The sequence below is a fragment of the Lathamus discolor genome, chromosome 3 (genome assembly GCF_037157495.1).
Source record: "Lathamus discolor isolate bLatDis1 chromosome 3, bLatDis1.hap1, whole genome shotgun sequence".
NCBI lineage: Eukaryota > Metazoa > Chordata > Aves > Psittaciformes > Psittacidae > Lathamus > Lathamus discolor.
The window spans coordinates 119,393,650-119,408,137 of NC_088886.1; the positions used below are offsets into that span (position 1 = coordinate 119,393,650).

The 14,488-nt window shown below is 36.8% G+C and overlaps 1 protein-coding gene across 1 annotated transcript in view; it reads left to right on the plus strand.

Moving 5' to 3' along the window:
- The window catches only part of ACTR3 (actin related protein 3), a 33,820-nt gene extending 21,838 nt beyond the window's left edge, over positions 1-11,982 (plus strand). Inside the window, exons 3-12 of the mRNA XM_065671339.1 lie at positions 447-571; positions 1,123-1,233; positions 2,757-2,852; positions 3,427-3,534; positions 5,660-5,803; positions 6,523-6,696; positions 7,413-7,505; positions 7,985-8,110; positions 10,600-10,683; positions 11,062-11,982. Coding sequence (XP_065527411.1) covers positions 447-571; positions 1,123-1,233; positions 2,757-2,852; positions 3,427-3,534; positions 5,660-5,803; positions 6,523-6,696; positions 7,413-7,505; positions 7,985-8,110; positions 10,600-10,683; positions 11,062-11,157 — 1,157 coding nt within the window. The 3' untranslated portion in view covers positions 11,158-11,982. The remainder of the gene's footprint in view (positions 1-446; positions 572-1,122; positions 1,234-2,756; positions 2,853-3,426; positions 3,535-5,659; positions 5,804-6,522; positions 6,697-7,412; positions 7,506-7,984; positions 8,111-10,599; positions 10,684-11,061) is intronic.
- Positions 11,983-14,488: the final 2,506 nt, after the last annotated feature.

Below are 14,488 nucleotides of genomic sequence, written 5' to 3' on the forward strand. Positions count from 1 at the left end.
ATCCATTTATATAATGGCAATATGTTTTCTTTCTTGCTGTTTGTACAACTTACACAAATTCATTCCTTTTTTTAAAAAAAAATTATCGTTAGCAGAGTGTGCAGAAGATTACCATATTTTTTGAATAAAATGAAATCTGTAGTGTTACTGTATCTTAGTAAGTTAGTAGTTAGACTTCTTTTCATGCAGTCAGGGGGATCATACACATTGAGTGTCTAACAATTAAATCTGTATTTAGGTCTGTAATTATTTTACTTTATAAATCCTAACTATATTTTCTTATGATTGGAATTCAAATTACCTGTGTTTACTTTAGCTTTTCTGTGCTTGTGCGTGAAACAAAGGATGAATACAGTTACAGTGTGTTCCTGTTTTTGAATGTTGAGGTTTTCTTTTTTTAGTGCAGGATATATGATCTCCAGTATTGTCTATGTTCTCTCTTAAAGGTATTGCTATCAAAGAATCAGCAAAAGTGGTCGACCAAGCACAAAGGAGGGTTTTGAAAGGTGTTGACGATTTAGACTTCTTTATCGGGGACGAAGCAATAGAAAAACCAACTTATGCAACCAAGGTATTAAGAGAAATGTTTAAAATTATTTTCCAATACTCTTTAGGAAGCAGCAGATACACTGTATGCAGCAGCTTAAGAATACTTTTGGTTAAATTTAATCTTACTTTCTTATTTATTCTGTTTTAATGGAAAGTAAGGCTTAGTATTAGTTTTGTTGACCTTCAGGAGCCTGTGGGAATTTGCAAAACAGTATGTGATTATCTTTTTCTTTTGAAGTGAAGGGAGCCTGGGAGAGTGTTAAGCGGAAATATCACATTCTTTCATGTTCCCTGGCATCTTCTGTCAGCAATGTCAAAGTCAGAATGCTGGGTTAGGGGGAATTTTTGGTTTATCCTAGTGCTTCCATTCTGTTGTACTTAGAGCTTGATTTATTGTCTCTCCTGTTCAAGGCTGGAATCTGAATTTCGAATAGGTGTCAGATTGGAACAGGGAAAACATAATGCAAGGTTTCTTGCATATGTAGATCATATGCTTCTACTGGAGTTGAAAACACTGTTTTTTATTCCTTTTCTCTTTTTTCCAAATTTTATTTTGATATTCTTCTGCAACAGTGGCCCATCCGCCATGGTATAGTTGAAGATTGGGACTTGATGGAGAGGTTTATGGAGCAAGTAATCTTTAAGTATCTAAGAGCAGAACCTGAGGATCATTATTTTCTTTTGGTAGGTAAAATTATGTGCTACTTATGACATTGCATATAACAAGTAATTTGTGCTGAATTATGTAATAATTCTTAAATACAGATATGTTTATCTTGAAAAGCAAAGTAAATATAAATTAGCTGGAACTTGCCTGACCTGGCTTATCCCATCCAGGTTCTTTAATTTTCTAAAGACGTCAGTGTCTGAACTGCAGACTTTTTCCTGTTCTCTGCTTCATCCCTTCTATCATTTATCCACTGAATTTAATGATTAAGTGTACATTTTTGAAGCAAAAAAGTACCCATGTGTTTTGACTTTACATGTAAATTGTAATTACTTTGGTTTTGTAATGTTGCCGCTTGGATGATGTCTTGAGAGTCAAATTTTGTGCTTTTTTTTTTTTTTTTTTCTTAAATCAGAAGGCTTGATTGTTGTGTTTGGGCAGATGAGATCTGAATTAATGTCAGCGTTATTCTGAAAAATCTGCTATTCCTCAGTATTATGTTTAAAGCCACTGAAATAGACAGTCTTAGTGTGATGTTTATAGAGCAAGTTTGGAATTAGAGGTGTTGACCATACTTGTTCAAGAACATCTAAGCAGCAGTCTTCTTGAAGCAGGTGTGAATAGGTCCAGCCAACCTTTGAATATTTCCAAGGATCAAGATGCCATAACAACTCTGGGGTGCCTTTTCCGGTATTTGACCACCCTCACATTACCTTTTTTCCTGCTAATTCCTATTTAAGATTTTGCACATTGCAGTTTGTCTGCATGTCCCCTTGTCCTATCACCTTTGTGAAGAGGCTGGCTACCTCCTCTTTTTACCCTCCTAGTTCATGTAATGGAAGAGCGATAACTTTTTTTTTCCTCAAATATTCAGTAGCACTATCCAAATTTCTCTTTCAGACAAGTGACTTAAGTATGTTTGCTACTTTAATGAAAATTACAGCATGCTATCACAGCATATTGTATGTTGTTGCTAGCTTTTCTCAGTTGAGTACGTTTCCACAGTTGATCATAGCAACTTGTTTTAGTGATTGCCTTCTGAAGAAAACCAGCTTTTCTTCTTTAATGAATCAGAGAAATTTTTAAAATAATTGCCATTCTTGAAATAAGCTAAACTGCATCCTTTGATATATTTAGATTGATAGTCCTTGATACTTTCAAGTGAAGTGAAAAGTCGTAATGAGCTAACCAACCCACAAAGGGGGCCTTCAATGTAGACTCCTAAGCAGTAATTACTATAATCTTCTTATTGCACTTCTGTTTTCCTGTTCTTGCTGAAATCATCACGTTTTTGGGATGTAATTTGCATAAATTCTGTTATTGTCAGAGGAGTTTCTAGATTGTCTTAATTGCACTATTTGCCTTTAAAAGCACCCTTTGCACATTACTATTTTTACATGCTATTGTTGTGGAATGATTCATCTTTCTTTCAAACTTAGGTTTTGGTGACTTTTTTTCTTTTTTTTTTTTTATTTAAAGTTGAGTGGTTTGAGTTGAATGTAAGTAAAACTTTTTTTTCTCTCTCTCTTTTCTCTCACAGACTGAGCCTCCATTAAATACTCCAGAAAACAGAGAATATACTGCTGAAATCATGTTTGAGTCTTTTAATGTTCCAGGGCTATATATTGCTGTTCAGGTAAGGGCAAGTCTATTGACAGTTAGAGCTACAGTATTTGTCTTCAAACTAAAGCTAATTTTGCTATGAAAACTGTATGAGTGGTATTTGGGATACTTTTATGTACTTTTAGTTAGCTGTTTTCACCACTACATGTGTGATGTGTTGATTCTGTGGTCTGTTAGCTAGGTACTGTTCTTTTGTTACCTATATAGAAGAAAGCGTCTTAAGTAGTGGAGTATAATATCTGTTGCATCATAAGTAAAAAAACACAAACCCAAACCAAAAAAAACCAACAAGCAACCCCAACACACCACATCATAATAATGGTATTAGGCCAAGATTTGAATCCCTTTCAGTATGAAGCATCAAAATAGATATTTGAACATGGCTAAAAATGTGTTAAACAGGAGTCAGAAACTATATGTATGTAGCCTTTGTTGTAAGCTATTGTGTACACATAATATTATTAAGTCAATTTCTATGCTGTAAATTGCCATGAGGGTGTCAGTCTGGGTATTGCTGGGAGGGGTAGTGATCTGTAATGCAGTTCTTTTAATAAGGTTCTTTTTTTGTGTGTGTGATCTATTACAAGGCTGTGCTTGCCTTAGCTGCATCTTGGACGTCAAGACAAGTAGGAGAACGAACATTGACAGGCACGGTTATAGACAGTGGTGATGGCGTCACTCATGTTATTCCTGTCGTAAGTATACATTAAAACCATAGAAAAATTCAGGGGGGAACAGTTTGTCCGTAACTTCTGAAGTTTACACCTACACAGAACGAAGTATAGCTAAGAATCTTCAGAAATGTAAGATGATTTCTAGGGGTGTGGGGTTTTGCTTATTTTGTAGTGCAGAAATTCTTGAAGAACTTCTCTGCACTCTGAGTCTGTCAGGCCATATTGTCTTTCAATTACTTAATATTAAGAAGTGATTTGCCAAGGTTGTGCTAAGTAATGAGATTGTATTGCTTCATCGTATTTCCAGTTTGTTTTGCTGGTAGGAGTGAATATGATCTTTAAGATAAGAGTTTGGAAACATTTTTTAGTTCAGCCAATTCGTATATAAATGAAAATAATACAAAAATCTGTGAGGGCAGTGTTGTTTACAGTTTTTCTCCATCTGTTGACCAGTGTTTAGTAGTATGCTGTCATGCATCAGCGATACAAACAAAAAGAAAAAAGTTCCTACCTGACTGGTTAAAACCCAGCCCCTAAGGTTAATTATTGAGTATCTGGTCCAGTGTATCAAGTTACTAAATGCAAAACCTAGTTAGATCAAATAATATTTTAGTAAATAATCAACATTTCCAGCTGCAGTTTCCTAACTCTAAAGTTATTGGTTTTGCTGTAGGTATGCATTTCCTTTTACAAAGCTACATACTTGAAATGGTATAATTATTTAATAGAGTTATGTATTTCAGTGGCTGGAAATATGTCTCTGCCCATCTTTCCTTGGGAAGTTAAATGGATAGGTACATACCAGATGCATCTTTCTTTTCAAAATGAATTAGATTACATTTTTCAGGATTAAAATCCGTACAAAGCTTTATAATGTCACAGTAACTTTGATTTTTTTTTTTTTTTAAAGGATTTATTATAGCAAATAGTGGCATTGGTGGTGATAGAACATTTGTTGTGATGTAGCAATTTCTTATTAATCTTGGTGGAATATAGTGGTTAAATCTTTGCTTAGATTGTTCATCCAGGATGACATATTTTTAATAAGATGTAGGAAACAATTGACATTTCAAACCTTGTGTATGTAAACTTTTTAAATTGGACTTATTTCAGATTACTGTTTAGAGCAGCTGAACTTCTGATTTGTGTCTGGGTTTGTGTCAATTGAAATAAGAGTAGGTATTCTGTATCACTTGAAGCATTAAGCGCCTTTGCAGAGTGACATTTACTTAATTTCTGGATTTTTTAAACATCTTGAACAAAATGACAGCAGTATATCACTTTTACAGTGAAATACGTAAGAGGAGCTAACAGACGCTTCTTTCTCTAGTGAAGCTGCAATAGTAGTACACTTTTTTGTGACATTATTTTTAAGTTAGAAAGAACTCTTGATATGGACTAGTTGGAACTAGATGATCTTTAAGGGCCTCTCCAGCCAAATCAGTCTGTGATTCTATGGATGCAAGATGTCTGTAGGAAACTTTGAGCATTTAATGTTGGTGTGATACCTGGATTCATCCGTTTGGACATCGCAGATTTGGCAAGGTTGAAGGCCAGTCTTGAACCCTTTTGGTTTCTCTATTTAGGTCAGATATTTTTAGTGCCTCAAAGCTGGTCCTCATGATGTGCATGACTTGCAAGTGTAGACTGATGGATGAGTATGGGCCAGTCTCAGTTAATATGCTGAAATGATGCATTTTCTCCCTGCTTTCAGAAAATTAATTTTGGTTCATGTGGATTGTAACGTCTTACATCAGTGGCTGTGACTACAGAGCCACATCATTTATTCTAAAATAATATTTCATGATACAAGGTTATATGACCTTTTTGGTAAGAGTAACCTCATTTTGAAGAAAAAATAAAGGCCAAGGAATAGTGAGTTTGCCTTATGTACTAGTGACCTTTCTGTTCCTCTTAACCTTGTAAGAGTTATGAACCAATACAAAGTGAAACATGTTAACGTGTAAAGTAATACTACTGAGGAACTGGATTTCTAGTAATTAAATGAACCAGTCTTAAAGGGCTTCAGTCTCAGCAATTGCAGGTAGTTAATAGGAGTTTAGACTTCATGTCTGTCTTTCTCTCTCCTAAGCTTTGTTGAAAGGAGTTCTTGTCAGTATCTTTCTCCCAATTATTTTATTTATAGGCTGAAGGATACGTGATTGGCAGCTGTATCAAACACATTCCAATTGCCGGGCGAGATATAACGTATTTCATCCAGCAGCTGCTGAGGGAGCGAGAAGTAGGAATTCCTCCTGAACAATCCTTGGAAACAGCTAAAGCAGTGAAGGTAATGTGAACATTGCAGACATTAAGGTTATATTAAATCAGAGCTTGATATCTATATTTAAGACACAATATTGTCTCAAAATCCTTGTCCATCCAAGTAATGGTGCTCTGTTTCTAAGTAATATAAAAATGTCTAATATAATAACCTGAAATGCTTTAAACTTGAGGTATATGGTTGGGTTATGATCAGTTTGGCCTAGAATTTCACTTTTCACTTGTAGTCTCTTTTCTCCTCCCCTCCTTTATTGTTACTGTACTATTCAGAAGGAAATGTTCTTAGTGGGATATCTAATGTAAGGAGCTTTAATTACTTTTTATTCTTTCTGAATGTTGATATGTTCTTTTTTGTAGTACAAAGCTATTCTGAAAGACATTCAGCTTAAAGTACACTTAAACCTTGTTTCTATGGCAATACTTCAATATACTTTAGAACTCATTTCTCTCCATCGTACAAGTGCAGAGGAAAAATAGAAGAAAAGTAATTTAGCCCATGTACTGCTTTTAGTTTTGCACAGAAATGATTTTTAGTACCAGAGCCATTATCTAACTGTATACAGTAAATGTCAGATCAGCCATTTTTAAGTCCTGTTCTATATCTGCCAGTTTCAAACTCTTGTTCCTAAAAGTTTAAATTACTACACTTTTTAAAAGTTCATGCAATCTTTTCTGCTGTACAAGAAGATGAGAAGATGCTTCTAACTATAAATTTTCAATTTTCAGGAACGCTTTAGTTATGTTTGTCCTGACTTAGTAAAAGAATTTAACAAGTATGACACAGATGGTACAAAGTGGATTAAACAGTATACTGGAATAAATGCTATCTCAAAGAAAGAATTTACCATTGATGTTGGCTATGAGAGATTCCTGGGGCCAGAGATTTTCTTCCATCCTGAGGTAAATTGCTTTTTGAATTGTTTGCTTTTTGTTTTAGGTGCATTTTAGATGAAAGCATATAAATAATATTTGCAAACTTGTGAAGAAATGGTTATCACTACTGATATTTCTCCTTACTTGTAAATAGATACCAGTTTTGTTGTAAGTCAATGTGTCTTTGATTCCTGATCACTATTAATCTTTATAAAAATTCAGGTTGATGTTCAAACAAAGCACTATATTTGAAACTTTTAACAAATCGATTATTATCTCCATACTTTCTTCTTGCAATTTTCAGTAGAATTCTGAGGTCTTACCACGTTGTACAGTTCCCTTATCCATCTGAAAAGTCAAGTTTCTAAATATTCTGTCATCTTGCCTTTATACCCTTGGTCTCTCTTCCAGTGTTGGGAAAAATTTAAGGGGAATAAAGCCTTTTCCTGTTGCCTTATTCCCTCTACATTCTCGTGTTACAGCTTTTTTTCATGTTACGCTATTTTGCTGGTTAGCAAAAGCTATCTGGAAAAATAGCTGGCAAAACAGATACTTTAGGTTTACTATTCTTTCAGACCTTTTATAAATGGCAGCAAAATTAGCCAGCATAACTATTTCCATTATTAGTTTTCATGACATATCTATTATAATAGGATGATTCTTCCCTTTTTCTCCTTACTCTCTTTCCTTTGCAATATGTGGTCCTACATACTGACTTGTCTTGATTGTATTCCTAATTGTAGTTTGCTAATCCTGACTTTACGCAACCAATCTCAGAAGTAGTAGATGAAGTTATTCAGAATTGTCCCATTGATGTTAGACGTCCTCTGTATAAGGTCAGTAGCTATAATGATTTTTTTTATACTCATTTTAGGAGGATTGTGCTTTATATTTAAAAATGTATTTTAAATTCTAGTTAAAAATCCCCAATAAATAAAATTAACATTTTTTTCTAGGAATTAGTCTAGAAATTAGATATGCAGAAGGCTTCATGTTGTCCACCCACACTTTTTCAGAATGTGATGTTTCGTTGCTCGAACTCTTACTTAAAAGAAATAAGGGAAACAAGACTGAGCGAAAGAAGTGAGGTGTATTAAAATACAAATGGATTTTAAAGCACAGCCAATTTTAATGTGACAAACACTTTGAGAATTCATATTCTGTTATGCTTAAGTGTTAGATAATTTATAACTTAAAAGCATACCTGCTAACTGTAGTTTTGAAAACTATATTTAGATATTGAGAATTTAAGAACTGGATAAAGTTGGAGCTTATGTTTTCAGAAGTGGTTAATAATTTTTGTTACTCAAAACAGAATATTGTCCTCTCCGGAGGCTCAACCATGTTCAGGGACTTTGGTCGTCGTTTACAGCGAGACTTGAAAAGGACTGTTGATGCCAGACTGAAGCTTAGTGAAGAACTTAGTGGTGGCAGACTGAAGGTTAGTTCTTGAAGCTAATGCTTTTTTTTTGCTTTTTTTTTTTTTTTTTTAACAAACATCTTTCTCTCCCTTGTTTCCATGGAAAATGAGACAATAGCATAATGCAATATTCTTGTTTGCTAAAATGTCTTTATTTTCATTTAAAGTTTTCACAGAAGCTTTTCAGAGATCAGATATTCTAGACTGCGATTGGAAGGTATTTCTATAAACCTTTAATTATAGGAAGCTACAGTACTTATTTCCCCAGGTATGAGGTTGTGCTGCTTGACCCTTATAGTTGAACTGAATCAATCACACATAATGGAGGGCTGGGTCTTATGACTGTTACGTAAAAGCAGTTGCTCACTCCCCAGCTTTTTTGTATGCTTGGAGACAACAGGTATAAATTGAAACAAAAGAGGTGCAGCTTGGATAAAAGGAAGAAAAAAATCATTGTGGGGTTGGAGCAATCCCAGGCACAGCTACAGACTGGGCAGAGAAGAGATTCAGAGCAGCCCTGCGGAGAAGGACTTGGGGGTGCTGGTCAATGAGAAACTGAACATGAGCTGGCTTCAGTGTTCACTTGCAGCCCAGAAAGTTAACCGTATCCTGGGCTGCATCAAAAGGAGCGTGACCAGCAGGTCGAAGGAGGTGATCCTGCCCCTCTACTCTGCTCTCGTGAGACCTCACCTGGAGTATTGTATGCAGTTTTGGTGTCCTCAACATAAAAAGGACATGGAACTGCTGGAACAAGTCCAGAGGAGGGCCACAAGGATGTTCAGGGGACTGGAGCACCTCCCGTATGAAGATAGGCTGAGAAAGTTGGGGCTGTTCAGGCTGGAGAAGAGAAGGCTGCGTGGGGACCTCATAGCGGCCTTCCAGTACCTGAAGGGGGCCTACAAGGATGCTGGGGAGGGGCTCTTCATTAGGGACTGTAGTGACAGGACAAGGGGCAATGGGTTAAAAGTTAAACAGGGGAAGTTTAGATTGGAAGAAGTTCTTTCCTGTTAGGGTGGTGAGGCACTGGAATCAGTTGCCCAGGGAGGTTGTGAGTGCTCCATCCCTGGCAGTGTTCAAGGCCAGGTTGGACGAAGCCTTGTGTGGGATGGTTTAGTGTGAGGTGTCCCTGCCCATGGCAGGGGGGTTGGAACTAGATGATCTTCAGGTCCTTTCCAGCCCTAACTATTCTATGATTCTATAATCTGGCATTGAAACATTCTGGCCAGAGAGTGCAGTCTCCATCCTTGGAGACTTTTGAGATTTGGCTGGATAGAGCTTGGAATAACTTCTTCTGACCTTGCAGCTGACCGTGCTTTGAGCAGAGACTGAACTAGACATAGGTCCCTTCCGCCCTAAATTGTTGTGTGAAATAACTTCATGTTTTCACTAAACTGAGTGATCCTTAATTTATGTTCTTTCTACTTCTGATCTCTGATCTATCTTACGAACGTTTTCTGCTTACATAAAAGATATTCAGAGATTATTTTGTGGTTTGGTTTTTTTTTTTTTTTTTTTTTTTTTTTTTCTGGTAGTCCTTTCTTTTAAGGCAAAGTTTAAATGATTTTCCTCATTTATTTTGTTTAGTAGTAATCTAGCTAGATGAGCCAAACAGTCCTTAAAACCCTCACTGTAGCTTCCTAATATACCATATAGACAACTCTGAAATTTCAGTTATGTACAGTTCGCTGGTTCAAGTCACGTAGGTTATTCTCATTTCTTCTAACTATACTTTTACCACTTAGTAGTAAGGAAGCAGGATATAAATGAGGAAAACTGTTGTGATTTTTCCTTCTTGAGAGTACTAGGCATTGCAGGTAATTGCTGTTCTTGAGTTTTGTAGGTGTACTACAAATGATTTTTAGATACTGTTTCAAATCACTCAGGTTTTGGCAGGTTTTAATGGAACAACCAAATTACTACTTTTTGAAACTTACATACACTGCCATTTTTTGATAAGCACAAGTAAAGAAGGTTTGTGTGGATATGGAGGGGAAGGGGTTAACTTCAGTGAGTGTTGTAGTTTTGAAAAGCATGACTTTGACAGTATTAGTCCTAGATAAACTTTCAATCTGTAACTAAAATAATGACATAAGCCTTAAAAATTAGCTTTCTAAAGTAGGGTTTTTTTGAAAGGGCTGAGTAGTATGGATCTGTTCTTACAATTGCATAAATAAACAGTCCCTCAAGAAATTCAGCAGAAAATACAATGTGGATAATTGGAAAGGAACACTGTAGTGGAGCTCTTGGGAAAAAATAATTGGTGTGAATGCAAGGATCTCTTAATGCCTGATGAAGTTAGTAAATTTATAAGCAAAAGCTATTTCTGGGTTGTGCAAGAGAAAATCTGATGCTATAATTGTAGTTTGCTTACCCAGCATTTAAGGAAATACTAATTTGGGAAAAGTAAACTTGGAATGTACACCTGTTTTAAAGGTGTAATTTTTACCAGCAGATTTTACTTTGTTCCTTTATTTGGGGTTTGTTTTTGTTTTTTTTTCCTTCTTTTATAGCCTAAGCCCATTGATGTACAAGTCATCACGCACCATATGCAAAGATACGCTGTTTGGTTTGGAGGATCAATGCTGGCTTCCACAGTAAGTTATAAAACCGAGCAAATGCTTTTGAAGTTCTCATCTCTTTCACTTTGTATGAAACGTAGCTGGGGGATTCTGATAGGCCTCAGGTAGCAAATATGCCCTCCCTGCACCTTTTGAAGTTTTTGCATTAAACAGTAAAGATTTGAAAGAGCACGTGAAAAGCTGCATTACAGCTTTGTGTGAGTTGTTAAATAGTGCATTTTAGTTTTGTGGTGAAGTACGGTGCTTGCGTTGGTGTTTAGCCACGCATGATGTAATATTAATTTCAGGACTTCCAAGTTATCTCTGGGAGGTTTGTTTTCCTGCATAGATGTTAATATTGTTAAATAAGGTGGATATACCATTGCTTAATTTCTTTTCTGCTTTCCTTTACAGCCTGAATTCTACCAAGTATGCCATACCAAAAAAGATTATGAAGAGATTGGTCCTAGCATTTGTCGTCACAACCCTGTGTTTGGAGTTATGTCTTAAAACTGACCTCAGAGGGGTCAGGGGTAGGGAGGTGGTGAGGAGGAAGAGTCTTTCTGATTACTTGTTTGTCTGATGGCTGGTATTAAAATAACAAACATGACTTGACAATAAGAAAAAGACCAAACACAATTAAGCAGGATTATTTTAATAAGTGTCTCAACATGCGGATGTAGTGGAAAGCCAAAATGATCATGTTTTTTCTTTAGATTGATTATTTGAACCTGTGCGTAACAAAAGAGAAAGTGGATTTTAGTTCTTTTTGTGCCCTGATATTTTGTATATTAATGAACTATCCAAGATTTGATGGGATTTGATGGTGTGTAGATAGTCAGCTCTCTAATGCTTCCATTGTACCCTTTCGTGGGTACAATGCAGGAGCTTGTTTATATTTCATACTTTTTTATACTTTAAGGAAAAATATGAATTAAACTGTAATATTTGAGGGAAAAAATTTACCAGTGACCAACTTGAAAGTAAATTAAAAGAAAAAAAAAAAAAAGAACAGAAAAGTCATGACTCATGCAAATAGTTCTTGCAAATCATGACCAGTCTAAATCCTGGGTTCCATGCAATGCGAGTGCTTTTGGAACTAAGAAGCTAGTATCTTGGATTAACCGATGCCTGCTAGTGCTTTCTGATTACTTGGTGCATTTTCATACTATTTCTTGCTTTAAAAAAAAAAAAAGAAAAAAGTAAAGACAAGACTTTTGGACCAGTATTGCAGTTCTGTAGTGTCATTTCTAATTCAACCAAATAATCAGGTTATCAAAATTGGTGTATTTAAAGCCTAACACCATTCCAATAAAGGCACAAAATTTCTTTTTATGTTTGTGTCAGACTTATTAATCTCATTATTTGGGAAGTGATGAGCGTGGGTTCCTACATATCCTGTATGGCTTTTGAAGAGTAAGATTGGTCTGTAAGGTAGAGATCATTATGTGCATTGTGTAAACTGAAGTGTGAGCATTTTGGAGCTGCAGTTTATATGTTCATCTAGATAGCACTTGCCTATATAAACCTAACATCTCCTCCATTGTTAGGTCTGTTCATCTACTTTGTTCTGTAACTTTTTCCCCCCACCACTTTCTTTTAAGGGGGGGTATACAGGAGACAGCGCTGCATTCTAAATCTGTGTGGTTTTTCTGCAAGAAAATACCATGTAGATAAAAATAAAGTGGAAAATATCTCCTTCTCATTCTTTCTAGGAAGAACTCTACATTTACTGAATGGAATTACTTACAATTTCTGATAATATTTGATGAAAGAAAACTCTTCTTTACAGGCTTCTGAACTCACAATGTGGTTAAGGTTGTTTATGCAGGAGACCACAAGGGGGGGATCTCTTGCCTTCTTCTGAGTTGCAAAGATGCCTCAGACCTCAGATCTTTTCTGGAGAAGCTTGTCACTTGCCAGAGCTTCTAGTCGCTTCAAAGCGTGATAAATGAAACTCCAAAATGAGGGTAAATACAGTAAAGTATTGCATGATAAAATTTCACATGCTGGAACTGAACACAACCTTGGCGCAAACCAGAAAATGTTAAATAATTGTATTACAAAACTCTATTAACATCTCCCTGGCAATGGTACTATTTTTTAGAGTTTTTCAGATAGTGACTTCTCGAGTTATAACTGCTGACTGATTCATGTGATAAGAAAGACTGATAGACAAACTTCTGTAAAATAAAGAAGTTAATTTAAGCGGTGCCTTTCCAGCATTCATCTGGTTCTGCAAGTGTATCATGCTCTAGAGACTGCATTTCTTGATACACTGCAGTGGCCAGAAAATAATGCAAGGTGGTGGTTTTCCCCTCTAGAAAGTAAAGTCTGAAAACTTAACTTGAAAAAACTCTTGATTCCTGACACATAGGTATATAGTGTAGTGAGGAAATGTAATGTAAAGGAGTGAATATGGGTTCCTGTCACACACAGGTACATGTAGATCTCTAGGATTATGTGCAAAGATGCATAGAATATGTAGGTATGAAGACAGAGTCTTAGCTGAGAGGCAGGCCTGGTTGTGTTTTAGCAGAAGGCTGTACTGCAGGTAGCCCTAGATGTGATTGGAGCTCTGTTTTGTAGAGCTTTTGGAACCCATCCCCCCAATTCCTTTTGCTGTTGTGTTCAGGCCACTGTTGCTGCATCTTGGAGGAGCTGAGGCAGTCAGCGAAGAGGCACCGGCAGAATTCAGTTGAGGTACAAGGAGCCCAAGGAGTGGGAGCTGGGTTGCAGGAGCCGAGTAAGTGGTCACAGGTGCTTTGGGGAAGCTCCAAGAGATGCTCTGAATGAGACTCTTTAAGCAAAGCTGGATTCATATGATCCTTTACAGGCTGTAGGTTGTTGAGATGGCCTGTTCTTGGCTGCTGGGTGGATCTGCTCTGTAAACAGGTGTCTGGATTGGAGAGTTGTGGCATACAAATGTTCAGAATTTGCCTGTTCTTGGTTAGGTGGACAATGAGAGACAGGCCATTCTCATGTACTGTTTCAGCAGTATGGCTTTTGCAGGAGAGGGCTGATTCAGGCACGTCTGTTAGGTTGGTATTTCATAGAAATACACACTGCCCAGTGGTGGGGAGTCATCTAGACCTGTACTACGTATCTGGTACAACCATAATTGGATTAGCAAAAGCAGTTGGTATGTCAAGGAAACTAGCCAGCTCTTTTATGAGCTCTTTGATGGGAGGAAGAGTTGACATTTGAGCGTGAAAGCTGTCAGGCAGAGAACAGGAGTTGCTGCCAAGTGTAAAATAAGATGTATTTAGCATTCCAGCTGTATTGAGTGGGGAAAGCACAGGTACTGGGGTTTTCATCATAAGTTTGCTATGCTCAGCAGTAAGGCCAGGAGGTTTTTCCCTAGGTTGAAGGATCCATGCTGCCAAAACTGAATAAAAGTAGCTAAGCAGCAGAGGATGGCTGTAGGCACCTTTTGCACAGAGCTCTTGATCCCGTGTGCAGAGCTAGAAATCTCATGCTCCAAAGAAAAGCTGTGTTGTTTCAGTGTTGCCTCACTGGTGGATGCTTGGCTCTTGGGAAAGGTGGCATATGTCCCTGAAGTGCTGCTGAGCTGGTCATGTGTGGTCTGACTTGCTCAGGTGAGACATGTACAGTTTATCTAGCTATCTGCACATTAATTTCAAAGTCAGGGATGTAGAAGCTTTAGTCCTTTGTTATGCTTGTTTGTTCCAATATGTGTTAAGTCTTCCCCAGACTCCACAAAAGTTGCTTTAAAGTTGTGTTAGTCATTTGTATAGAAGAGAAAGGAGGGCAAAGAACCTATGCCCTTACACCACAGTTGCTTTCTCGTAGCTGTAACCTAAAATGATGTTTTTTGTAG